Raw genomic sequence first — 27774 nt, 5'->3', positions numbered from 1 at the left:
AGCTTACCTTCAGCAGCGCCCCCAATGCTGTGGGACTGCGAGGATAGTTTGAGTTAGAAGCGATGGCTTAGCAGCAAAGGGTTAACCCGAACATGTGCCTCAGAAGTTCTCCCCCTCTTCCCCTCTGAAGTTTTGACATTCCCCAGCCAGGAATTTTTCCAGGCCTAAATCCATCTTCCACCAGCAACGACCCCCTTTTCCAGATTTGGGTTCTTGCGGACTGGAGGCGGCGGCATGAAAGAAAAAGCAGGAGAGAAGGAGAAAGGGGGAAAGGGTGAGTTAATCAAACTGGTGTGTGCAAATGGCAAGGGAGCAGCCACTGAGGTGGGATGGATGCAAGAGAAAGAAAGAACTGAGTGCGAAATGGGCAAACAGGGAATTAAACTTGATGGAGAGAAGAAAGTGGGAGAAAGGCTGAGGGGAATCTGGGAGGAGTGAATGAGCGTAAAATGATATGTGTGCTATGTGGAGAGAACCGGTGCAGGCTGCTAGATAGTGCACTGGGTTCAAATCCTTCCTTGTCAACAAGGCACTAGTTCTCAGTGTCCGTTTTTGTCACTGGGAAAAATAGGAATAGTCACAAATCAGTCTCATGGCATTTTTTTGTTAGGATTAATGAGGTAAAGGAGGCAAGCTTGCTTGGACCTCAAATCTACCATGAGCACAAGCATTTGTCCGTGCAGCCATAATATACTATGAGAAAAAGAATAAATTTGGTTTTGAAAAGTACAGCAGCTGTAACTGATACTTAGGAAGATCCCCTAATTGTTTGAAAGAAAGGAATGGCAAACCTTATGCAGGATTAAAGCACTGCTTGGATAAAGAGTTAACAGGCATTATACAATTGTTTATTATTTTAATCATATTTTCACGTGGAGCTCGGAGAACGTGGCACACGCTAGTGAATCTGGAGCAATTGTGGACGTGTATCTCTGCTGGATCATGCATACTTTTTTGAGACAAGTCCCAGAGCAGTAGCTGTGTGAGCCCTGCTGCAGCTGAAACAAAAAAGAGCCTCGTGGCACTTTGAAGACTGACATTTATTATTGCGGCATAAGCCGCAATTAAATTGGTTAGTCTGTAAGGCACCACAAGGGTATTTTGCTTGTACTTATTTGGTGGTACAGTCCCATTGAACTCGGCTGCACTTACTTCTGAGTAAGCACACGCAGAACTGAGGCACGGGGATGATAATGAAATGGGTGGATGGATAGATCAAAAGGAAGGAAGAAGAATGGAGATTAGGTTAGATATTAGTAGGGAAAAATAGTGTTTGGAGATGGATGAATAAACAGTAAGATGTGGTGGCTGAGACGGACAGTGTTAGCTAGAGGGAGGTGCTATGAATTAGTGAGTGTGGCAGGCACGGATGGAGAACTAGTAAGCAAGGGAATGTGAGAGAGACAGCAACAGAGGGGAGAGTGGCACAGCTAAGTCCTCCCCTGGCACACTCCCCAATTCACTCTCCTCTTCTCTCCCCTCCACCATCCCACTCGCTGCCGAGCTGCGTGGACACCATCTGTTGCACTGGGACAGAGAGAGTGGACAGGGAGAGAGGCGGGATGGGGGCCCCTCCCCAGGGTAAGTTCCCTTTATTCCCAATAGGAAGCAGGATTGCTCCGTGGGTGTTTGGGGAGGAAAAATAAAGAGGGGAGGGGACATAAAAATTAAGTTGACAGATGCCATAGGGTGAGCAGAACTGCAAGGAAAGGCAGCGGGTGTTCTAGAGATTATTCCAAGCGGGAGAGGAGTGGAGGAGTTATGGGAACGCCATAGGTGAGGGTGCCATGAGGCTTCATATACATCCCTAAGATACGTATGCAGTCAGCTCCCTAGGAATTGTTCCCAGTCTGTCAAAAACAGGCCTGTTTTGCAGGAGAGAACAAATTGGTTTTTTTTGGGGGGGGGAACAGTAGACCTCGTTGGAAGAGGATATAAAGAGTGAGTATCTGCAGACCCAATGGGCAGCTGTAGGATTACAGCATTTATTACATTGTGTTTATTGAACATTTTCTCTCCAGCCCTTTCTTCCAGGGAGCTCGGACACATGGTTCTCTCCCCTCCCCATTTCATCCTCACAGCACCCCGTGAGATAGGTTAGGCCGAGAGATAGCACAGCATAGATGCTTGTGGCGGATATTGCGTGGGTGGGGTCTGACGCTTGTGATACTATGAGCCATAGTTCTGGTAGCAGGGTGAGGCTTGTGGATTTCATTAACACACACATACACCTCGGTCATTTTGCGAAAGTTGACATTTGGGGATATAAATGAGGCCTGGATAATGCGTTGGATCCATTTGTGGAGGGAGGTCCTGGTGGGGCCAAGAGTGAGGGCGCAACGAGAGATAATCTCTGGGGTTCTCAAGGACCATGTAAGGTACAAAAAAAAGAACTAAAAAGGTGTCTTGGACTTTTTGCACAAAATGTGTAATTTTCAAGAAGACAGCTATAAAATGTTTGTAGTGGTTTGGAGAAACTCAAATCTGTGGAGTGTTGGTCATTGTTTAATAGCTCTATGCAGCTTGGCTGAGTGTGGGCTTATTTATTTATTTACTAGTTATTAAATCTCTATACTGCCCTTTATCCAAAGATCACAGGGTGGTTCACAACACAGAGATTATAACATTGGAGGAGCTGGATGCTTGTTTTTTGGGGGGCGGGGACAGTGGCTGTGGAGAACTTTTGAGATGTAGCAGGTGCCTGGAAGGCAGCTACAGTGGTACCTCGGGTTACATACGCTTCAGGTTACATACGCTTCAGGTTACATATGCTTCAGGTTACATACTCTACTAACCCAGAAATAACGCTTCAGGTTAAGAACTTTGCTTCAGGATAAGAACAGAAATTGTGCTCTGGTGATGCAGCAGCAGCGGGAGGTCCCATTAGCTAAAGTGGTGCTTCAGGTTAAGAACAGTGTCAGGTTAAGAACAGACCTCCGGAACGAAGTAAGTACGTAACCAGAGGTACCACTGTATTTGGAAAGCTGTTAAATTTGGGGGGGCGGGGGGGTTGCAAGGGGAACAACTGAACATTAGTTATGTGACTCAGGCCCATCAAAACCAATGGAACGAGTTAGCCGTGACTAACTTGAGCTGGACTGGATCAGGCACATGAAAAGCATCCTGGACCGTTCGGTCGTCCCTGTTGGGATGCCAGCTATCCCCCAATTTGATCATTGAGGCGTTCGGAACAATCTGAGGAAAAATGGGTGGGCAGACACTGATTTAGGAAACCTGGCCTGTACTGATATGGCGGCCCCTGTAGACTGCCTGCCCACCCCCCACTCTCCTGTGGGGAACGAATGAGACAGTCACAATCTGGCAATTTTGCCCATTTTTCGTCTTTCTTTCCCATTCTTCTCTTTCTTGGATGGAAACACAAGCCAGTGAAGCCAGCGGAGGAGGGCCTGTTTCCTTACAACATACCCCAAGCCGTCCTCCTCAGGCCTGCTCCCGCCAACTCCAGCTGGGCCTTCCTCCTATCCTCCTCTATATTTTTCCTGGGCTTTCTTTTTGGCATGTGGAAAAACCAGCTGGAGCCAAGATGAAATGAAATCGCAGAGCTGGATCCCACTGCTGGGAGGGGAAGAAAAGTTTAGTGTATTAGAGGCCATGGGGAAGGGAGGACGGAGGAAGTTTATTTCCCCCCCCCACACACACACTTGCCCTCCCACCAGCTCGATAAGGGGGCCTGAGGTAGGAATAGGTTCAGCAAGACAAAACTCTGAAGATAAAGGATTCTTCAGAGCTGTTGTGCTTAAAATGGAGAATATCCTGTAGTGTCTAGTACTTACAAGTATGCCAATTCCACCCATGGTAGGATTCCTGCACCTTGAACAGCTGCATTGCAGCATGGTAGCAGTTCAACAGATGCAGACTTTCTTGGCATGGAAATGCATTGATGGGGGAAGACTGCACCTGCTGACAACACTCAATCATTTAGGGTGGTAAAAACAGAAAGGGTGTCTCTAAAATGGATGAATGGGAAATTCAGTGGCATGTGCAGTTCAGTGTAAGTAAGTATAAAGTGATGTGCACTGGGCTGGGGGCTGGGAATCCACATATACACTGCTGGGATCAGAGTTGGAAGTCATGGATCAGGACAAGTTTCTTAGGGTCATAGAGAATAATTCAATGAAATTTTTTTGGGCGCTTCCAGATTGTCACTGGTTTTTTTCGGTAGGAGTTAGTCCCATACTGTTGTTGTGTAACAACAACAACTTAGTTGGGGGACCTCGTGCAACAAACCTGCTTCCCAAGAACATTGGACTTTTTGCAATATGGAAAGTGATGAGAAAATTTATTGAGAATTGGAGGGACAACAGTTGCTTGACACCAGCTCCCTCCAAACCAATCAGAATGAATGTTCAATAAATACCCAAAGTTAGGATGAATGTCCAGTAAACAGATAATCTGGAAACACCTTGTACCAAGGTGCAGTAGGCAGCTGTGAAAAAGGCAACTTCCATGCGGGGCAATAATTAAAAAGGGATTGAAAACTGCCTATATCGTAATGCCTCTATACAAGTCTATAGAACAGCCACACCTACCGGTAAATACTGGGTGCTTCCACCACAACAACCTCTTTGTTGAGAATTCACTCAGATTTGTTTACAGGGAAGCTAGATAACGTCTTGTCGAAGCAAGCGTCATCCCACCCTTTGTGTGGGGCCGGGGAAGCATGTTTGTTGCACAAGGCTTCCCACCAGTCAACTATAATTATGCAATCTGAATTTCCCAGTATGTGATTGAAATCCCGCTTGAAAATTGCAGCAGTCCAGAAGTGCCCACCGTTCTGACTGCTGCCCATTGAAAAGGATATTGAGCAGTTGGGAAAGCGTCACAAAGAGGCCAGAAAAACTCCCCTGTGAGGAGGGGTGACGACGTTTGCTCTTCTTTAGTTTACAAAATAGGCAAGTAAAGAGGAGCATGGTAGACATTAGGGAGTTATAAAACTATGTATAAGTTTTTCTTTTGTAATACTATAACGCAGGATCATCCAGTGACTGGTGGGAAATTCAGGAGAGACAAAACGAAGGATTTCTTCACACATGGTGCAAAGCTGGACCGATGGATTTGTTATTACAAGATTTGGCGATGACCACCTTTGGCTTTAAAGCAATTAGAGAAGCTCATGGAGGATAAGACTATTAATGGCTACTAGACATAATGGCCACAAGAACATTAGAGCCTGTGGGATCAGGCAACTGGCCCATCTAGTCCAGCATCCTGTTCTCACAGTGGCCACCCAGATGCCTGTGGGAAAACATCAAACAGGACCCAACCACAAGAGCCCTCTCCCCTCCTCCTGTCGTTTCCAGCAACTGGGATTCAGAAGCATTACTGCCTATGACTATGGAGGCAGAGCATGTGCCTCTGAATGAATATACAGTCAGTGTGTCTCTAAATGAATGCCAGTTGCTGGAGAACAACATCAGGAGAGGGCTGCTGCGCTCGTGGCCTGCTTGTGGGAGGGAGATCTGCCTGTGGTCCAATCCAGCAGGGCTCTTAAGCCCTTTGCACAGTGCAGGGGACTGGGAAGCAGGAGACAAGAGGTTCAGCTGCACTTGGACTGAGGGGGAAGGGGGCAGCCTATGATAGCCTCTCTCAACTTTTGCATACCTCTTTTTTTTAAGTCACATTGGGGGCAAAAGAGCCTTCTGGCTGAAACCAATGCTGCAGTTGCCACAGAGCAATTATTTAAACCACTCAGCTACAGCAGCACAGGAATCAGACACATCTTGGGGCACAAGCCTCTCTGCAGTGCCAACCTCAGGATCATAGATACTAGGAGTGCTGCAAGAGGAGCTTTAGCTGGGTGGAGCAACTCACACTTTACAAGCACTGGGTCCCAATTTTGAACCCAAGGTACAACTGAACAAGTCAAGAAGAGCATAGCACAGACCTATTGCTTGGTTCTTGAATGGGCCTACCAGCTCTTTTGGCCCACCCCTTCTCCCAACAACTCATGTGAACAAACCACCCACCAACCCACCCTGCTACTGTTAGCCCAACCCTGCTGGGGAGCATCTGAGTTGGAATCCTCATCCTTCCCTCATCACTGGGCCTCCCTTGCTGTCAACTGATGGCCTCATACACCTATCCCACTTGTGCACCCTGAGAGGCCTGCCCCACTGCGGCCAAGGAACCCGAGTGAGCCAAGAGTGGAGGGCCAGAAGTCCAGCAAGTTCCCTGTCCAGCTCCTCAGAGCCCCACACAGAGGTCAGCTGATGTCCCATGTGACAGGTACCTGCTTGGTTTTTAGGCAGGGCGATGCTTGCCATGGGCTTAAGTTCCCATGTTTGTTTTAGAGATGGGCTGTACTCATTTTCTTCTTCAAAGCAACTAAAGGCCACAGTGGAGGGCACAAAGAATTTAGCAGAACATTGCTCCAGAGCTACCCTCTGTCATTGTGTGACACACCTTGTTGTGTCTAGTGTAAAAAAATGAGATGGTGCCTTGAGTCAGAGAGCAGGTTTCAGTACTCGCACCTGTCTCCTAGGAAAATCTCAGCAGCTCCTAAGTTTTGCCAGGTCTTGCACCCCTGATTAGTATTTGTGATAAGCCTCAATATTAAAAGCCAATGTTTGTGATTGGAGGGCAGGCAAGATCACTTTCAAACTTTTTGAGGGAGGGTGCAGTTCTCTAAACGTAGCACCTCATGGATTTGCTCCTCTGAGGCCACCTCTCCCTTACAAATCTATGCCTCAAACAATGTGGCGCCCGGGCTGCCTTCCTCTGCAATCTGCCATTTATTCTCCTGCCTGCGGTCCCAGCTAACTGCAAACACATGTCCATCCGTCCCCCCCTCAACCATCTGCAGCCTCTCCATCCTACACCCCCCCTCCTTTGAAATTGCTTTTCCATTTGCAGTTAAAGACAAAAGTGCCGTCAGCGAGTCAGTCCTCCCCGCCTCTTCTTCTTCAAGGGATGCATTCCAAAATCCCTTGGCAGGCTATTTGGGAACTGTGTGTGTGTGTGTGTGTGTGTGTGTGTGTGTGTGTGTGTAGAGGGAGGGACACACAACAGGCAGCCAAGCAAAGCCACACACACAAAACCCAACAGTGTCCTTTGGGATCTAGGGAAATGGGAATTTTAGCAGCAAGGTTAGCTGCTACTTCTCAGCTAGCATTTTGCCTCTCATTTTACAGAGGGAAAATGAAGATCCTTGGTTTTCCCTTTAAATTGCCCAAAATGGTGCAGTTAGGGGCTTTTTGTGCTGAGCTCCCCTCACACTCAACCTGTAGATCTGCTGCCCCTTCCCACTTTGTTGCTTACCGGGCAGCTGTGCATGCAGCAAAGCACAAGGCTGTTGGCCACCCACCCACCAGCGAATCTGCCCTTCTACATTAGCATGTGCAAATTTGATGCAAATTTGAGTAAGGTCCCTGTGCACACTGCCACCGTGTTCAAACAGCTCAAGAGAGCCCACAGGAGCTTTCTGTGCAAACAGCTTCCTCCCCTCTACCAATAAGTCAAGAAGGTCTGTTTCCTCTCCCCCCGCCCCCCAATCGATGGCACTTAAAAGACTCTGGGCACAGGCAAATTACACTAATTTGCATCAGATTTGAACATGCTCTATATGTATAAGTGTATATTTATGTATGTATAGGTGCAGATTTGCCCATTAAGGCTGCATACACAGTAACCCATCTGAAGCAAGAAAATGTCTTAAAAAAAAAAAACCTATCTTGAATCATGCATGCTCATCCTCAACATGCTGTTTTCTGTCTAGATTGATTCTAGAACTTGTTGTCTACAAGGGTGAGTCTGCTTGCTTGACCCACATTTGAAATTCCTTTTCTTGATTAGGTTACCCATGCCTTTTCCTCCCTGCACATGCCCCAGGCGAATGACGAAGGATGTGGTAGATGCAATCTCTGTATAATTCCACCCACAACATCATTGGGTCTCATTGCCAGGACCACTTACATCTATTTCATATGGACACACTGCAGGGCAATGCAGAATCAAGCTGCAGTGAGCGTTTGTTTTCAGAATGAAGCCGGTTCCTCAAGAAGTGCTACTTTTCAGGACCAAAACAAAAAAAACCCACAATAGATCTTGACTGTGCATTTACTGTGTAGAAAAAAAAACAGGTACTTGTTTCCCACTGATTCTAGAATAAAATATTGTGATTCTTGAGTAACATATTGTGTGCACACAACCTAAAAGGTCAGCCGGCAGCCCTGTGCTTTGCTGTAGGCTCATCTGCCCTGTGAGCAACAAAGTGGGAAGACGGCAGTGTGCTGGCCATGACTTAAGCTGTCAGTTCACTGCATTGTTAATTTCCTATTTGATACATGCTAATTCAGCAACTCAACACTGCTCAGAAAGGCAGAAACTGGAGATGCTCTGTTATGCCTATACACAAATACTGGAATTAGGATGCTAAAATATTTAACGGGCAAATTCTTGCAGAGGGATGATGCTGAAAAGCGGTTACAGAAGACTGAGTTGTTGTTTTTTAGTTGTGGCCATGTATGTGATTTTCATTGCTTGGATTAGAAGTACCGGTAGTTCGGTTTTGGAAGAAACCAAATCAGCCGTGCTTATTTAAGGCAAGGCTGTAGCCACCCTTCCCCGCTAGGTGGGGCTGCCACATTTCTTGGAGGGGCCTCAAAGACATGAATGGAAAATCAATCAGTAATTCCTTCCTGAGCAACGTGAACTTCTACAATCCCCATGCCAAGCTGTAGAGTCTGCCTGCTTCTTAACACCGTCAAATTATTAGCATCAGCTAAGCTGCAAAAAAAGAAGGGGGAGGGCAATGTTTACATCCCAAATCCTCTACAATGAACGCTGTGCTTTCCTTAATAGCAATTTCTTTAAAGGATCCCATATCCCATGCCATGAGCACGGTCATGATAGCTAAAGGGAATCTCCACCCACAATGACAAAAGCTTGGAAAGGATGGTTGCGATCTTCTGGAATAACACATCCTGAGTCAGGACAGGGAATCATAGGTGGGCAGGTCATGTGGGTGGAATTTGGACTATTACCACTGGCAGGGTGGAGGTGGTGGCACCATCTGCTGCTGCAGATTTAATTGTGTTTTTAACACATCACACAGAGCTGCCTTATACTGAGTCAGGCCACTGGCTTCCCAGGATCACAGCTAGTGGCCTTTTTCTGCCACCTGTTCTTTTTACCTGGAGATTGAACCTGGGACCTGCTGCAGGCAGCGCATGTGCTATGCTCTTCTATTATAGATACTAATACTGCACAGCTTGAAGCAATAGGGTGAATAAAAACTGACTTCTCTTGGAATAAAAATTGTCCAGACCCATAAATATGATTCACAGAACCCTCTTCAAGTGAGGTACTGCACCCCACTGGCCACACTCTGGCTACAAGTCCTGAGGTGCATCATTGCCCGAGGTAAAGAGTGGGGAACCTGTGGCCCCAGCAGATGTTTATGGGACTACAACTCCCATCATCCCTGATCATTGTCCATGTTGGGATCCATGGTCTAAGGATCTTCCCCAGCTATGGCTGCATACACACCATACATTTAAAGCACACCCACCCCAAGGATCCTGGGAACTGTAGTTTACACCTCACAGTGCTACAGTTCTCAGCACCCTTAACCAACTCAGTTCCCAGGATTCTTGGGGGAATGCGCTTTAAATGTATGGTGTGTATGTACACAGCCTATGTCTTAGCTGCAGCCTGTTCCATAAAATTCCCTGACAGATACTGAGAACTGAGCGTGTCCCACCCTGATTGCTGTTCTTGGTCACACTCAAATGTGACAAAGAGACAGAAGCCAGGAAGTGGGTTTCATCCATATGATTTTACTTATTTGATGCTTTTGACTGTGCACCTACGACACCTGTTTCCTCTACAGGTGACACCATGTCTGTGATATACAGCGAGGTGGCTGCTGATGAGCCTACAACTAGCAGCTTCTGGATGGTGAGTGGATGAAAACAGGGGCCAGTGTCACATAGTTGGGAGAGGGAGAGGAAGGAGATCTCATGGGCATGATGGAGGCAGATTTCTCAAAGAGGTTCATTTGGATTGTCAGCAGAGTCAAGATTGTATGGGTGCTCATTCATTGGTTTCATTTATGTATACTTGCCTGGCCCAATGATTTTCTGTTACGTGAAACCAGCTCTACCTTGGATTGGGTGGGCCACTGTCTCTATTCCTAGTCAAGTGGTCTAGAGCAGAATTAAGGCTCACTTTTTTTTTAAAGGACAAGAGATAAGGTTTGGTTAGCTAAATTAGGAAAGTAAGAAGCTGCCTTATCCAGTGCCAAGCCAATGGTCCACCTGGGGATTATTGGGTTGTCTTTGTTTTTATGTTAGTATGTATTTTGTGTTTTTTATATTGTAATTTTATGTTCCGAACTGCCCTGAGATCTACAGGTATAGGGCGGTCTACAAATTTAATAAACAACAACAACAACAATTCAGTATTGTCTACACTGATACATTGACTGGCAGCAGTTCTTTAGGAGCTCAAGCAAGAGCTTTTCCCAGTCCTACATGCTGCTGGGATTGAACATCGGATTTTTGGCATTGAAAGCGGATGCTCTTGACACTGAATCATGGCCCTTCCCCAAGTCCTTAGGTGCAGAAGTCCTTGTGACTCTGATAAATGCCTACGTTTGAGGATGCACCATACCCCATTCATGCTGTGATTGTTCCCTCCCTATCCGTCTCTCTCCTCTCTGCTCTCCTGCAGCCCAATCACTATCACAGCACAGTAAAGCGGTTGGATGATGGCTATCGCGTCTGCGACCAGATTGTGGCCTGCTTCCAGGACCGGGCAAAGATTGAGCGCAGCTATGCCTTGCAGATGGAGGAGTGGACTCGCAAGTGGCGCCCCCTTGTGGATGCAAGTGAGTTGTTAGGCATTACACATTATTTAAGAGAACTGTGTTGCAAAATTCAAAGCAGTGTAGCTTTCATAGGACATCTGCGTTTTTCTTTGTGTACTGTTTTGGGAAACAATAATTAATGCAAACCACACCAAATTTCTAGCTGAGGTTCCTGCACTGCACTAGAGATTCTTACACCAGATGACCCTCAGGATCCCTTCCAATCCTACAATTCTATGGTTCTACTTGCACTCCCAAAAGAAACAGGACAGTTGCATGATTTTTAGATGCTCAGGATTAATGGGGATCTGTTGCTTTTGTGGGCTGGCTATCCTCATGGGCAAACTATGACATCTGGGCATCACCTGTCCCTCCCTGCAGGTCCAGTGTATGGCTCCTTGCTCCGGGCCTGGCAAGCCTTCCTGGGAGCTTCGGAGCGGCTGAGCCGCTTGCACATGGAGATGCAAAGGGCCCTGGTCTCCGAGGATGCTGGGCGCATCCGGGGCTGGCAACACGACTCCTATCACCGCAAGCTTTTTGGGGGCTTCAAAGAGGCCTGTGAGCTGGAAAGTGGCTTCCAGCGGGCACAGAAACCCTGGACCAAGAAGCTCAAGAAGGTAGGGGAGACTTGGCCCCCTGGATGTCATGGACTGGTTGGGCGCAGAGGAATGGTGAGAGGAACCAGTTGGGGAACCACCAAGAGAAGAAGGCTCATAGCCCGGGGAGTGGTGGTGGGACGATAATGAGTGGTCTGAGGGGGAAGAGGAGGTGCTGGAAGCTGAAGAGGCAACAGGACTTAGTGAGCTGAGAGAGTCTCTGGCAGAGAGAATTCCAGAATCAGAGGCAGAAGCTGAAGTTGGCGAGTAGGAGAAGGGTGACCAAAAGGCAGAGATGAGTGAAGGCTGCTGAAGAAGCCAATGTGTCCCCCCCTCCCTCTGTGACCAGCTCCCTTCCCTACTGGTCTCTCAGAACCAGAAGAGGCATGAAGAGGGTGGAAGAGAAATTGGCTGCATGCAGATGCAGTCTCTGATTGCTTTGTGCTGGGGAGGAGGAGACATAGACAGCTTTTGTCTTGGCAACTGTTTTCATGGAGTAATACCTACAGGGAATGAGCTGCTTTGCTCATTAGGCCTGACTCTCAGCCAAGTCTGTGAAGAGAGTGTTTTGATAATAAAGAGTTAACTGTGTGATTTACTGGCTGGCTTGCTCTGTGACACAGAAAAAGAGGAGAAAAAGAGGATCCTAATGGGGTGAAGGAGCTCAGGAAAAGGAGCTGGGGATTCTGGGTTCCCCAGAAAGGAGAAGAGGCCCAAAAGGGTTAAGGCTGGCCCAGGAGTACCAAATATAGAAGATGAGAGGTTAGCACCACCTGCTTACATGGAGAGTTTGGGGCATATTTGGGTCCTATCCCCTACCTGGGGTGCCCAGCCCATATTTTGAGAACCTAGGGTACAGGTATAGGGGGATTGGGAACCAAGGCACCTGGGCTTTCTAGGGAAGGAATGGGGTGTCCTGGCCTTCCCCAACCCAGTGCCTTCCACAAGTTGTTGGTAAGGACTGATGAGACTTGTAGTCCAACGACATCAGGAGAGAGTCCCAGCTTGGGGAATGCTGGTGTATCTCGACACACTTTGACAGTCCACTCACTATTATTTTCCTTCCCCCTTTCCTGCCTACCCTTGACCGGCCCATCCAGGTCGAGAAGACCAAGTCTTTATACCACAAGGCCTGTCGCAAAGAACACAATGCAGCCGTACGGGAGAATGCAGTCAAGGCTGCACCGGGCTCTGAGGTGCCCCCAGAACGACAGCGGGCCTTGCGGGAGGAACACCAGCGTTGCAGCCAAGAGGCCAACAAGGTGGGATTCTTCCCCACTTTCTTTCTTTATGGGTCCAAAGGCTAATAAATATGGGTCACTGGAACTGCCAGGCACACTAGACACACTTGCTGATACGTTGCCTGGGGCTTGGTTATAAGCAGAGTCATCAGTCTTTCTGAGCTAGTGGGTACGTTTGGAGAGTTTGTGGGCGTCAGTCACAAAATGGCTGCCGTGGCATAGCACAAAATGGCCGGCATATCTAAAAGAACAGAAAGAGAGACGGGACCACAAAATGTTACAGGCATGCCTTCTCTTTGCCCCTCTCCTCTGTTCAGAACAGAAAGGAAGGTGACTGTCCAGTCCTGACATCTAATGAAATGGGGGCATCTTTATGTGTTCAACGTAGGATTGGTCAGTGCAAACAGGAACTGAGCAGGAAGAGCACATGTTCTGTCATGCATTGTGAATTTTTGAGGGGCTATTTACTGAGACCTGTTTGTGGGTGCCATAAGAGGTGCTTGTTGGCACACTGGCACCCATGGTTGCTGCGTTGCCCCCCCAGTGTTGTATCCACCTGTTAGTCCTAGCAGCTCCTAGCTCCCTGGGTCTAGCCATCTTATTATCTCATAGGATTGCCATTTGACCGGGGGGGGGGGATCAGCCTACCCTGTTCTTGTGCCTTTGATAGAAGAAACCATAACTCTGCATAAACCATTAGGCGAAAGTTTTTCAGTGTATGGAGATTATCGCGTGCTAATATCTGCAGAACAAGCTGCTGTAAGATGCACAGAAGCTGGTAAAAAAGGAAGAAGTTGGCAACCTTATTTCCTTATGATACTACTGTGTACGTGCATTTTTCAAAAAGAAAAGCGCATAGAAGCCAGTGTGTCAACACCCACAGGAATGTGATGCTTTTGTGTTGTGTTTTCCTTAGATGATGCTTTTTATTGACATGAGTAGTGCCTTTAAAAAATGTGTGACCTTGCACGGGACTGCCGTGAGCCAAAGAGAGATTATTTGGGAAGGGATGCGAAGAGCCAGTACACTAGGCTATAGCAGAAGGAGAGATGGGCCTGCCAGGCCCCTCCATTAGCTCTGATGAAAGTCCACCAACTTTTTGCCTCACTGTTTTCCTTGAGCATGGTGATTATCTATGTCTGTATACTACTAACCACAAAAGCTATGCTCTACTGTTGGAGGCAGTGTGGGACTCTGAGTCCCAGTTGCTGGTATGCCCAAGTGGGGAGTGTGTTACACCCAGCTTGTGGGGCATCCTATACTGGCTTCTGTGAGAAGCAGATGTTGCATTAGATGGGCATTTGTCTTTGAAGGACAGGCCTTTAGCATGTATTTTCTGCTTCCATGCTCCGTTTTGGGCACATGCCTCTTTTTGACCCTTGACCCCTTACAACAGGTGCGCGAGCGCTATGAGAAGGCCCTGCAAGAGCTCGATCGCTGCAGCCCACGCTACATGGAGGAAATGGAGTCTGTTTTTGAGCAGGGACAGGCGCAGGAGCAGAGACGCATCGCCTTCCTCAAGGGAGCCTTCCTCGCCCTACATCGACGCCTTGATGTCACTGCTGACCCCAGGTGTGGGAGGGGGCAGAGGCACCAGCTTGCCCCCAAGGTTGAGGGCCCCTGACGTGCAGCACATGTGTGACAATGGAGGCTGGGCACTCAGGAGGAGCCAACACGAAGGGCCACCTCAAGATCAGGGCCCTCTGGCCCCCTTAAAACAAATATTGAGGGGGCTGAGGTGCCTTTAGCCCCCTAGAGTTGGCACGCCTGGGGGAGGGTTAACTGAGGCCTAAGTGACACTTTTCAAAGCAGCATACAGAACGGTCACCTGAGAGTCATTTCTGATGGGATCCATTGAAACAAGATTCTGGGCCTGATGCAGCAGAGCTTTTAAAATGTTCATGCTCCTAATATCACCAGAAGCAACTTTTCCTGGTTGGGGAGGGGGCAGGGATTGCAGAGGCACCTTTGACCGTTAGAGTGGTATCCGGAGGTATATTTCCAATTCAGAGTGCTCATTTCCAAGGAAATCTTGCATTTCAGACTAGATCTTATGGTGGTTTGTGTTCCCCAAATCAGAAGACTTCTCCCAGTGTCATGCATCACGCTAAGTAGGAAGGCAGAGTGAAGAAAGCTTTGTAGATGGGATGTTGTGTGTGTGTGTGTTTTGGGGGGAGAGTTGTATGCCACCTGACACCCCTTCCTGATGATTTTCCTCCTTTCCTTTAGCATCCAAGCTGTTTATACTGATTTGCACCAAGCCATTGAGGACATAAATGACCAGGACGACCTGAAATGGTGGCGTAATCGATACGGACCGGGGATGCCTATGAACTGGCCACAGTTCGAGGTGGGGACCTCTCCCTTCCTTAATGGTGAGCTAAGGGCGCTCTGCATATTCTCAGAGGCACTTCCATCTCTAGGCAGCTTTTAGGCACAGGGAGAAACTGCCCCAGATTATATCTGATGCAAGTTCAAGCCCATAACAGTCTCTAGAAAAACTTGTTCTGCTTCTTGCCTGATTCTAAATTTAGCCTTCTTCAGTTCTCTGGGTGCTCCTTTCCGCACAGAACAAAAAGCTCTTTTTTTGTCCTCAGGCCCCTTTGGCTGACAGTTTACTTGTGAGCAGTTAGAATGTCTTTGAACATTCAACATGACAACAATTCAGCCTGTGGCCAGGGAGGCATCTCAGACTTATTAGCAGCAACCACCAACCTGTATTTCGCTTCAGGTTTTGTCCCTCTTTTGACAGATTAACAAAACTCCTTGAATTGGGAGGGGAAGGTGGGCTATGTGATTGTTTATACAGTATTTAACATCCCATTCTTACTTCTTACGACTACAGGGTCTGTACTATAAAGCAGTGTCCACACTGGGATAAGGGGGGAAGTGGGAAACTGAGGAAGAATTAAAAACAGGACAGATTTAAGGCTCAGATTGTAAGTCCTTACCTCAGAATCTAGCTTTAAAAAGAAAATATGAGCTCTATGGTTCACCTCTGTTTCAAGGTTAACTACGGCAAAATGCCCCCCCCCAACTTTCTGCAGGTTTTTGTACAGCTTAGCTAATGGTCTCTACCACTTGAGTTCAGCTCTCAGCAAATGAAGCTTTCTAACGCTTTTCTCTTCCCTCCCTTCATCGCCTGCCATTCAGGGGTGGAGCCCTGACCAGGAGCGGCCACAGGTGAAAGTCCAGAAAGTCCAGAAAGCCAAAGAACCAGAGAAAGCCACACTCCGCAGCATCACCCCCTCCCAGAGCAGGTGAGTCATCCCCGCTCCCAATCACAAGAAGTATGGGAGGAAGCAGCTGGAAACTGAGGCTGAGTATACACCGTACATTCAAAGCACATTCCCCTGCCGCAGAGCACCCTGGGAACTATAGTTCATCAAGGGTGGTAGGAAGCTCTGTGAGGGGTAAAGAGCAGTTCCCAGGATTCTTTGCAGTGGTGGGAATGTGCCCAAAATGTGCTTTAAATATATGGTGTGTGTCCATCCATGCAATTCACCCTATTCACAGGCAGTGAATTTGGGGGGCATTTTGTATGTGTGCTTTAGTACCCCTGGTTTAATACAACTTTACTAAAGCATGGCTTTACGGACTGTAGGGATAGTCCCTCTAGAAACAACCAGACACAGCAGCTCCACCTTAATGTTGTTTGGCTCCAACTCCCATCAACCCCAGCTAGCACAGCCTACAGTCAGGGATGGTGGGAGCTCTAGTCCAGCAAATTCTGAGGGGCCGCCTGGTATCCATCCACGACTTGGTGAGTCATAGGGAGGGATATTAATCCATAAAGAGGGATATTATACACAGTGGTGTAACACTGTAATGGGCACTGGAAACAAGTCCTGGGACTGAATGAGTCCTAGTACAGACTTAGTCTTTCTTTGGCTGCATATGTGTATGTTACCAGCTTAAAATGCAGCTAGGCTGCTCTTTTTCTCAATTCCGAACAAAGTTGGTTTGGAGGGAAAGACCTCAAAGCACAGCATTTCATCAGAAATGGCAGGACAAATATGGGTTGTGACTAATGTCATCATGTGTACGCCACTTTCCAAACCGCTGGAAACAGAGTAAACAGGAGTATGCACAATGCCTCAAAGTTAGTGGCTGTTGACAAAGGGTTTCTTGGAAGACCAGGATTCCTTTGGCTGCAGGGCACACTTGTCTGCCTGGCCCTGAAACACGCTTGGATGGCTGGTCCTTTACAGCATCTCATAATTTGTCCATGCAGAAGGCATTTTTATTTATTTTTTTGGATGCACGAAGCTTAAATTGATCTGATACGAGAAAGTAAACTGAGGTCAGATGGAAGACATTTGTTTTTTAAAAAACAAAAACGAAAAACCAGCTCTCTTCCATGTGCTGTTCCATGTTAACATCACTCTCCTGTTGGCACAAATAACCAGGAGACCAAAGCAGAAGAGGGCTGCCAAAATGATCACATTCCTTCCGTGAGTGAGGAAAGATTACAGCATCCGGGGCTCTTTAGTTCAGACAAAAAGAGAGCAAGTGAGGGAAACACGACAGATATGTATAAAACGATTCAAGGTGTGGAGAAAGTAGACAGACGGGGGGTGGGAATTCTTCCTTACAATTCTAGCACCAGGAATCATCCAATGAAGCTGAGCGTTGGAGATTCAGGGCAAACAAGAGGAAGCACTCCTTCTGCACACAATGCATAGTTAAAACTATGGGAGTTCACTTCCACAAAATGCAGTGATGGCCACCAACCCGGCTGGCTTTAAAAGGGATTAAGACCAATTCATGGAAGATGAGGCTGTCAAGGGCTCCTAGCCATGATGGCTGCATTCTGCCGCTGAATACCAGTCGCTAAGGTGCCCAAGTGCTGTTGTGCTCAGGACCTGCTTGTGGGTTTCCCCGAGACGTTTAGCATTTTCCTTTTATTCCATTACTTTAATCTAAATAGTGCCACCCCCCCAAAAAAAAAACTGTTGTTAGCCCCTCTGGAGAAAAATACAAGCATGGCTTTTTTGCTCCTTAGGGACTAGTAGCTTTAAGGGGGTGAGTTAGGAAAATGGCACTGGGTGAAACTTCTGCCCAGCACTACCATCCCAATCAAACTTGGAGCTTCTGGAAGTAAAAACGTAAACATTCAGGAGAGAATTTGATCATGATCTCTTGTGTCACGTGCTGTTTGGTCCTGAGAGAGACTCAAAAGTGCTCTATTTAAAGCATTGTGTATAGAAGCTACCAGCAACTGTTATATTAGCTTGCCGTACCCTGGACCATCACTAGAGGGAGAAGTGATGCTTGGCATTGATAATGTATTATCAAATTGTAGCATTGATTTTAGGGATGGAGGATAAATTATTATTATTATTATTATTATTATTATACTGTTTGATGTTTTACTGTGGCTTTATAATTTGTTGGAAGCCGCCCAGAGTAGCTGGGGCAACCCAGTCAGACAGGCAGCATATAAATAAATAATCATCACCATTATTGTTATTATTATTATTATTTGAATTTTAAAGTGCACCAACTTAATTTCTCTCCCCCAAACTTATATGTGGATCAGATCAAATTGATCAAGTGTCTTCAGTTCTTCTCCAAATTTTGAGAAGAAATAGGCTGATCTGTCCTCCTCTAGTTGCTATTAAACATTTCACATGGCAGAAAGTGAGGAGGAATTAAAGAGCCTTTTAATGCGGGTGAAAGAGGAGAGCACAAAATATGGTCTGAAGCTCAACATCAAAAAAACTAAGATCATGGCCACTGGTCCCATCACCTCCTGGCAAACAGAAGGGGAAGAAATGGGGGCAGTGAGAGATTTTCCTTTTTTTGGTTCCATGATCACTGCAGATGGTGACAGCAGTCACGAAATTAAAAGACGCCTGCTTCTTGGGAGGAAAGCAATGACAAACCTAGGCAGCATCTTAAAAAGCAGAGACATCACCTTGCCGACAAAGGTCCATATAGTTAAAGCTATGGTTTTCCCAGTAGTAATGTATGGAAGTGAGAGCTGGACCATAAAGAAGACTGATCGTCGAATAATTGATGCTTTTGAATTATGGTGCTTGAGGAGACTCTTGAGAGTCCCATGGACTGCTAGAAGATAAAACCTATCTGTTCTTAAGGAAATCAGGCCTGAGTGTTCACTGGAAGGACAGATCCTGAAGCTGAGGCTCCAGTACTTTGGCCACCTCACGAGAAGAGAAGACTCCCTGGAAAAGACCCTGGTGTTGGGATGGAGGGCACAAGGAGAAGGGGCCGACAGACGACAAGATGGTTGGACAGTGTTCTCGAAGCTACCAACATGAGTCTGACCAAACTGCGGGAGGCAGTGGAAGACAGGAGTGGCTGGCGTGCTCTGGTCCATGGGTCACAAAGAGTCGGACACAACTTAACAACTAAACAACAACAAAACTATTTCACTTGGCCCACTTTTCCAAACAGTGAGAAGTTCCAGGGCCACATCTCTCACCCATATTTTGCTTTCTTTGTAGTTTTGTGGGGCTTAAAGCAGTTTGCAATATTTGCATTCAGTTACAAATGCACAGGTGGAGAAATGCATCAAGTGTTTTTTTTTTTTTAATCAAGACTCCTTGAGCTCTGCTCTACTACTTTCTTCCTGCCCTGGGCAGCCCTGCCCTCTGCCTGCCCCTCAGAGCCAACGCGTCACACAGGGCTGGACCTTGGTGGCAGAAGCCCCTCCTTCTTGCCTGCTCTCATCCAGCTGCTATGAGCTGCCCAAAGGAGGAGACCAGCAGCAGCATGGAGAGGCAACACAATGTTCCCTTGCTGCCACCGTCACCGATCATCCTCCTTCCTAAGCTGGTGGTGGCAGCACTGGCAGGGGAAATAGGGACATTCCGGGATCAAATCAGAAGCCAGGATGGCTTTGGTAATTCCTGGGGACTGTCCCTGGAAAATCGGGACACTTGGAGGGTATGGTATTTCCCCCAAATACCAGGGCAGCAATCTCAGCCTAGTGAAAGGCAGGAAAGGCCATAGCTTGCCATAGAGATACAAGATGACTGGAAGGTTTCTTTAATCTTCCCTGGGGATATGCTCTGAAGCAGCAAGAGGGAGCTTCAGGAAACCCCAGGAGAAAGAGCCAGGCAGCCAAATGCATCCTTTGAGAGGGAGGCTTATCTGTTTGTGGCTGTTTATTGCCTTTTGGGAACTGTTTACTGATTTGCGGGAAATTGTTCTGTTGACTTTCTGCAGTCAGGGTTTTGGATGTTTAAGATACACTAGAAATGCAACTCCGCAAGGGATCGTGTAACTGTTGACAATTGTGTGGGTGGGTGTTATGGAGACGGCGGCGAGGAAGAAGGGTTGGTGACGATGCTGAAGTGAATGTCAAGTGAATAGCTCCCTGTAATGATGTCACAAATCAGAAGTCAAATCTCTTCATTTAACCATGCCAGTGATGCTGCCAAGATACAAGAACTGGTAAGAGAAAGAAGAATCTATCTTCAAAACTGTTTTCTTTCTCAGAACCCACTCAGACTTCAATTTCGACGCAACGTTAGCATCACACTTCCTTCAGATTTCATCTACTTTCTCATTATTTATCTATCCATTGCTAAATTTATTCCCACAACTCAAGGTACCATACACCGATCTTCCTTTCCACATTTTATTGTTACAACGGCCCTGTGAGGTAGGTTAGCCTGAGAGACAATGATTGGCCCAAGGTCACTCGGTGACCTGCATGACTGAGTGGGGATTTGAACCCCGTATTTAAACATGGCATTTATCTTTAGCCAAAAAAAAGTCTCCCAGAATGGCAAAAAAGAAGTGTCAAAACAGTCCCTGACCTCAGGCTTACAATCTAATCAGACATCAAACACATGGAAAATGATATTAAAAAGGTTCAGAAGAGGGCAAGCAAAATGGCTATGGGAGTGGAGGAAAGGTTACAGCATTTGGGACTTTTTTTTAGTTTAGAGAGAAGGTGATTAAGAAATGACATGATAGACGTTTATAAAATTAAGCATGGCGTGGAGAAAGTTAATCTCCCTCTCTGTAACACAAGAACTCATAGACATCCAATTAAGCTGAATGTTGGAAGATTCAAATAAATAAACAAATAAAAGAAAGGGCTTCTTCACACAGCACATAGACAAACTATGCAACTCACTCCCACAGGGGGCAGTGGCAGCCGCCAACTTGGATGTGGCTTTAAAAGCGGATTAGAGAAATTCATGGACAGGAAGGCTATCTCTGTGCTCTACCTCCACAGTCAGAGACAGTAATGCTTCTGAGCATCAGTTTCTGGAAACCGCAGAAGAGGAGAGTTTCCTTGTGCTCAGCTCCTACTTGTGGGTTTCCTACTGCTATCTTCTTGGCCTCTGTGAAAACAGGATGCTGGACTAGATAGGCCCTTGGCCTGATCCAGCGGCACTCTTTTTTTTTTTCTTAAAATGGAATATGACAGAGGAAAGAAAGCAAACTCAAGCACAAGTTCTTAATGTTACGGTTCTTATAATGTAGTTAAGAACAGCATCTCCTTGCTGATGTCAGTGGTGTTTCTGAGTGTCTCTTGCTCATGATAAAGCGTGGTCCCTCCACAGAAGCAATTCTTCCCCTTAGATCAGATCCAGGAATACAGTCTTCAGTCCTTATAGCCAGTGCTTTCTTTCCCAAGAAAAATAGGTGCCGGTGTTCACCATGAAGTTGTTACAGTAAGTGCCACACTTTTTAACAACAACAAAAAATAGGTGCCAGGACTGCGTACCCTTGAGTACCCCCTGAAGAAAAGAAAAAAAGCACTGCTTATAGCAGTTAGAATCCTTCATTGCTGGTGTCGTTCAGTCCTGATCCTAGTCCAACACTCCAAGCCCTAAGCAGACAAAGGTGCTTTGTCAATCCCAACTGTTTACCATAGAAATTTGTCTTGGCAAATTCCAAAGGTGATGAGTATCACTGGTTAAGCAAACAGATTGGAGTTCTGACTAATGATGTAAGAGTTGCATTAGAGAAAGAGATATATTCACTTAAGACATTCACCATCAGTCATCAAACATTATTTCTTGCCTTCCCCTAAATATACACCCACAGAATCTGAACAGTTTCAGTCACTTGCAAACTTCCATTTCTAGCAAACCTTAGACATCCAGAACTCCTGCTGTACAAATGTCATCAGAACAATTACCCCCAAATCAGCATCCCCCCCCCCAAAAAAACCAGTTAACAGTTCTAAGGCACAGGATCACCAAATCATGCATTTTTCTCTCTCCTGGGATTTTTTGAAGTTACAAATCTAGGGTGATTTCTGCTGCTGCACAGATTCAAGGGATGTCTCCAGGAAGATCAAACAAAATGTCAAGATTGACCCGTTGATTCTACTTAGAGCCAGCCCTTCAAAAACATCACAATTTAAATAAACACAATAGGCAAATTAAAACAAAACAAAACACAAAAACAGCCAAAGTCACTATAACAAAACATCAGTGCAGCGGCAACACAGGAGGAGGGCAGACATCAACTCAGCCTTAGGTATGGGGAAAGAGATGTGTCTCCTTGTCCAATCATTGAAAAGCATGCAGTGATGGCATACGACACACCCAGGGCTGGCGTGTCCATTTAGGCGAACTAGGCAGTTGCCTAGGGTGCCAAAATGGAGGGGGTGCTGGCCAGCCTGCCCCCCGCCTCTGCCCAGTGCCGCTCCGCCAGCGGCAGAGTGGCGGGGGAGGGCGGAGCAGCCTGAAATCGGGCTTCTCCGCAGGGCCGGTGCTAGGGATTGGCGGGGTGTGGGTGTGCCAGAAGGTGATCTCGCCTAGGGCGCAAAAAACTCTAGCACCGGCCCTGGACACACCTCAGAGGTAAGGCCATTCCACAACCTAGGGGCCACCACAGAGAAGATGCCAAAGAGCCCCATGTCCTGCCCTCTCCTCCTTCGAGGATATAAATGTAAAATAGGGGCTTGCCTATAGTTTCACTCACACTCTCACCCCTTCCCACAGTGCAAAGCCAGCACCCGCGCCAGTGTCGGGACAGCGGGTCCGTGCTGTGTACGACTATACCGGCCAAGAGGCAGATGAGCTGAGCTTCAAGGCAGGTGAGTGTTGTCTTCTCCCAACTTCTCTGCCTCATTTCATCCTTCAAAGGCAGCCTTACAGGAACATAGGGAGCTGCCTTATATCGAGTCAGACCATTGTTCCATCTAGCTCAATATTGTCTACAACGGCTGGATGCTGCTTTTCCAGAGTTTCACAGAGGGAGTCTTTCCCAGTCCTACGAGATGCTGGGGATTGAACCTAGGACATGCAAAGGAGCAGCTCAGCTTTTGAGCTATGGCTTAGTACGAAGAGGAAATGGGTATAATCGTGTCCTGACTTTTGATGGCGGTCTGGACCCAAGGGCAAAACCTGCGGAGTCTGTGTGTCTCCCTCTACCTACCCTTCTCATCGATATCTGTACATGCTCCTCACTTTCCCACACAGTGAGAAGTTCCAGGGGTGGCACTCACCTGGGTTTGGCTTTCTCTGAGGGAAGTGAGCCCTGGAGATTGATAGTGCTTTTGTAATATTTGCTTTATTTGCAGATATACAATTTGAGCATAAGTGAAGGCAAGAAGCATACACATTCCTGCCACCAAAGCAGATCACATACCCTGCATCAGATTTCTAGAGAGAGAGGGAAAGGGGCACCTTTGCACTCCTAGGTGCTTCCAGGTAGCCTGGGAAAGCTCTCAGCCTTGGGTGCCTCCAGACCATCACCATTTATGTGGGAGGGATTCAAGTGCATGCCAGAACGTTAGCCTTGTGCATTTAAAGCATTGTCTCCATGAGGGAATGAATCCACTTTCCGCTTCCTGTTAGGAAAGTGATTGGGAAACATACTGAAAAATGTGTAATAAACAAATGAGTCATGAGATGGCGTGTAAATATCCCTCAAGCAAATCAGGATGAATGTTTATTGTCATATAGCTGCCTCGTAAACAAATTTGAGACAAAATGTTCAGTGAAGACCGGAAGCAGTCTAACCTCTGTGTAATCTTTGTGCAGACAAATCAGAACAAATGCTTACAAAATAGGTCATCTGGAGGAGCCCTCCTTTGTCCCAAAGCTGCCGGTTTTGCTGCTTCAGAAACACACACGCATAAGCGCGCACATACACCTTGCTTCAGAGCCTCCCTGGAGTGGGAGCATCCCCCCTTCCCTCAAGAGAGATCTCTGGATATTTCTTACCCATTAGCTCCCATTGAGAAAACATCAGCCAGCCACCCTTGGCCATTAACAAGCCATGACCGACCAGAAGCCATAGCATCATGTCCCAAAACATTGCCTGCCACCCATGGTGGTTGCTGCTGACAGCTCAGCCTTGGACCTCGCTTGTTGACTCTGCCCACTATTGTGGCTCTCCCCCCTTTCCAGTATCTGTAATAATTTCTGAGGTTGCCTCTGTCTCTTTCTTTCCTGTTTCAGGAGAGCTGCTTACCAAACTGGAAGATGAGGACGAACAGGGCTGGTGCAAGGGGGTGACCGACAGCGGACGTGTGGGGCTCTACCCCGCCAACTATGTGGAGCCCATACAGGGCTAACTCGATGGGTTAGGGGGTGGCGGGGGGGAATCATGCACCCATACACCAATATTAGGGCTATGTTTAATCTGCACTTCTGAGATCGCACCATGTTGCCAGCCCAGAGTGGTGCAAAATTCAGCTTCCTTAGAGACTGCTTTATTTTTAATAATCATACAACTTCCAGTCCACATGGATGCAAAACTTTCAGTCCATACAGATGCCCTGAAAAGACACGTGAGTGATGCTTGTGAAATCTCAGAAGCCGGGTGGGCTGGTAGGTGGGGCTGCATGGAACTTTGAGTGGGCTGGGCTGCGGCTTCTGAGGTCTACACAGCTTCCTGCCCCTCCCTCTAGTTAGCTATATTATTATGCAAATAAGCCATTGATGCTCCATTTGAATAATCAATTCAGGGGAGGACAGCATTTGACTTTGGGTGGGTGGGGTAGCCCTGCCAACAGGTAAGGATATGGAAACCACCTGGGATAAAACCTGGGGAACAAATTCCTTAAAACAAGCGCAAAGCACACACCCATAACCAGACACACACGTCCGGTCTGAATGGCACACCATGCACAACTCGTGCACAACACCTACACAAGCTGCAGATACCACCACTCCCTGTCCTTGCGTCAGTGACACACACATGCCAAAGAAATCAAGGTGCCTCTGAGCTCTCCTTTGGATGGTGGAACCAGAGAGCACTGCCCCCAAGGGCTTGACAACACCCTTGGAAATCCTGGGATGGACTGAAAATCAGAACAAGAAAGGTGTCTTAGAGTCTCTTGAGGAAACGCTTTTTGGGGATCTTGAGATGATTATCAAACGGAACAGCCACATAATGAGTCACGAAGGGCAGAGGGAGAGGACCACGTAACATAGGGTTGCTGATTTTTAAAATCCCACGTGGACTCTCTGGAGAAGTGACTTCAGCCATACAGTATATTATACTGAGCGTTACTACACTGGCCTTGCCTACAGCTGCCTAGATTCCTGTTTGTTTGTTTGTTTGTTTGTTTGTTTGTTTGTTTGTTTGTTTGTTTGTTTAGGGGGAGGACATGAAATAAGCAACCAGACTAGAAGCAGTTATCTCTGACTCTACCCAAAGAAGCATAACAAGGAGAGGGGGGCGGGGCGTGAAATATGATGAGCTTACGAGAGTGAATGTTTTAAAAATATGTTTTAGCTCATCTGGAAGTTTTGGAAAATAAAAGAAATAAGCATGGTGGCAATCTCTGTGCCTTTTCATTCGTAATATTGTTTAAAGTAACTTGGAGACCCCTTCTTCAAATGGAGGCATGAGATGGGGGCTCTGGAGGGTGACTCCACTTTGCCAGGTGAGCAAGAGCAGCCATGACCTGGAGGGACAATTGGTGGCAGCCATGTTGCAGGAGCCAGCCACAGCCATAGTGGAGGTTGGGGGGCCTGACAGGCAGATTATGAGAGGCGTATTACGGTATTTGCTGTCTCTCCCAATCCACCACCTGAACCATGGTTCATGGTAGGGGTGGCTCTGGTGGGCAGTGCCTGATGAAATCACAGAAACCAGTTTGTGTGTGGTTGTTCTCCCTCCACCACCTAATTTCCCCACTGTCATCTATGTGCATGCTGTTATTTTGATTTATAACAACCCGGTTTTCTGAGCGGTTGGAATCTGGTGCCAAAATCCAAGCCAACTTCCAGAATGTGTGGTTGGCAGATCAGAAGCTGTGCTGTATCCCATATTCAGCTGCCATCTCAGCTCTGCCCACATCAAGTAAAACTTAAGCAAATGACTGCCTTGTGCATTTCGGTATAAATAGCTATCGGAAAGTGTAGTTTTCTTGTGCAGGGGATTATAACAGGAAGGTTATCCATTTCAGGAAGAATTCCACTCATAAAATACAAGTCAGAGAAACACAATCTGAATGTCCCTTCCTCAAACATGCACAACCTGCTCGACTTTTCGGGAGAATGACGCTGCTTGGTGAAATCCATCCTCAAATGAGCCGCAGAACTGCTGTCTCTTGTGGCTAAAAGACAACACTATCTTCATTATCGATTTGGTTTTATTGCCAGGCTTATTTCAGTGCTTCAAGGGGAGACAACCAGGGCTTAATGTGATGCCAGAGCTAATAAAGCCTACCTCAAAGTTCCACATGGCTCATGGGAACAGGCTTTCATTACTATTGATAAAAATGTTACATAGCAAATGTCTTTCTGCACATGCTTAGAGGCATTGTTATTTCCATGATCCAAGAGCAAAGTCCTGGCACATGGAAACACACCCTTGGGCCTCAGTGATGGTGAGCTTTGGTACAAAATAAAACCTGAGGGAAAACATTTCCTAACTCATGAACACAGCTGTGTGTGTGTGTGTGTGAGAGAGAGAGAGAGAGAGAGAGAGCGTGAGAGCGCTATTATTCCCATTTTACATACATGGGAAATGAAAGCTGAGAGACAATTAAGTTGCTCAGGCAGAGATGGCATGACCCAATTTGGCATCTGAGGTAGAAAATTCCAAAGGTAAAAACAAGTGATAAACTAAATAATTGACAGTGTGTTGCCCTTTAATGGCACCCTAAGCTCTGCCACCAGAAGACCTGCCACTGCTGCCACACCCCAAGCATGACTTTGTTGTCTGAGGCCACAGGGCTGAGTTTTATACTGTAAATGGTTCAGAGCAGAGCATTCCAAATTGTGTGTCGTCTGTAGTGTGTAGGTGTGTCTTGCGAACAGCCACCTCTACTCCCGGGGCTGGAAAGGAATTAGTTTAACCTCTGGTTTGCTAGTAAAGCTGAATTACTGTGTCACGAAATGATGCATGTCCAAAAAGTGTGTCGCCAACATGGAAAGTTTGGAAAGCTCTGGTTTAGAGAGAGAAAACATGGGGAAGGGTGAGGGTGGCCAATCATGTGAGGTTGCAGAGACATTGGCAGAGGAAGGTTGCCACGTGGCTAGAACCTCTTCTGGCCTGTGGATATTTAAAAAAAAAAAAAAAGATTCAGACAGCTGCCTGTTCATCCAATGAAAAAGCCATTACTTCTGAGGCAGTCCTGGTTCTGGCCTGCTTAGCAAAGCAGTGCTACAGCAGCAAGTGCAGTTCTCACAGCGCTGCTCCATTAAGTTGGCAGGTAAGGTCTGCACTGCAAATCCTTTCATTCCAACCTGATCAATCCTGCTTTTTTCAGGACTGCTCTTATGAATCACACCGTAATTTCTGGTTTGTCTTTAAAGGGCAGGTCATGACACTTCAGACTGAGCTCAGGTGCTTTTTTTCCCAACTCTAAAAAGATGATTGCATGGACTTGGACACCTTTTGGCTGCTTCTCCTCAGTCTGAGACAATTCCGAGGTGAATGTTGTTGGGGCTGATGTATATTTATTTAAAGGTTTTCCAAATCCACGACCAAGGGGGAAAAGGGGAATTTCCAAGCTTTGCCCCACTGTGACCTAATGATGGGGTATATAATTAATGAGAACCACAAGGAAGATGTCCACAACTGCCCTGCCTGTTTGATGACTTTGGGGGCTATTTTGTTCCTCTACCTTAAGATTTCCCAGTCTATGAAGAGATGAACCCCTGGGGATGCCAGTCAATCATCAACAGAGGCCCACAAACTATCCAGGAGG

At 46.9% G+C, this 27774-nt stretch overlaps 1 protein-coding gene across 3 annotated transcripts; it reads left to right on the top strand.

The window, feature by feature from the left end:
• Positions 1-25389, top strand: LOC117058351 (protein kinase C and casein kinase substrate in neurons protein 3-like). 3 transcript variants are annotated; one of them, XM_033169480.1, is made up of 10 exons: positions 1-274; positions 9851-9918; positions 10693-10849; positions 11210-11445; positions 12525-12686; positions 14062-14237; positions 14895-15015; positions 15819-15925; positions 22604-22698; positions 24068-25389. In XM_033169480.1, the coding sequence occupies exons 1-10, from the start codon at positions 235-237 to the stop codon at positions 24181-24183; spliced, it is 1278 nt and encodes a 425-aa protein (XP_033025371.1). In that variant the 5' UTR covers positions 1-234; the 3' UTR covers positions 24184-25389. The 3 variants fall into 3 exon arrangements, with proteins under 3 accessions (XP_033025371.1, XP_033025372.1, XP_033025373.1); XM_033169481.1 differs by lacking the exon at positions 1-274 and adding an exon at positions 1457-1581; XM_033169482.1 differs by lacking the exon at positions 1-274 and adding an exon at positions 6216-6246.
• The last annotated feature ends 2385 nt before the right edge of the window (positions 25390-27774 follow it).

The sequence above is a fragment of the Lacerta agilis genome, chromosome 14, assembly GCF_009819535.1.
Source record: "Lacerta agilis isolate rLacAgi1 chromosome 14, rLacAgi1.pri, whole genome shotgun sequence".
In the NCBI taxonomy this organism is placed as follows: Eukaryota; Metazoa; Chordata; class Lepidosauria; order Squamata; family Lacertidae; genus Lacerta; species Lacerta agilis.
Note: the sequence above shows the minus strand (reverse complement) of the source record. Positions and strands in the feature narration are given on the sequence as shown.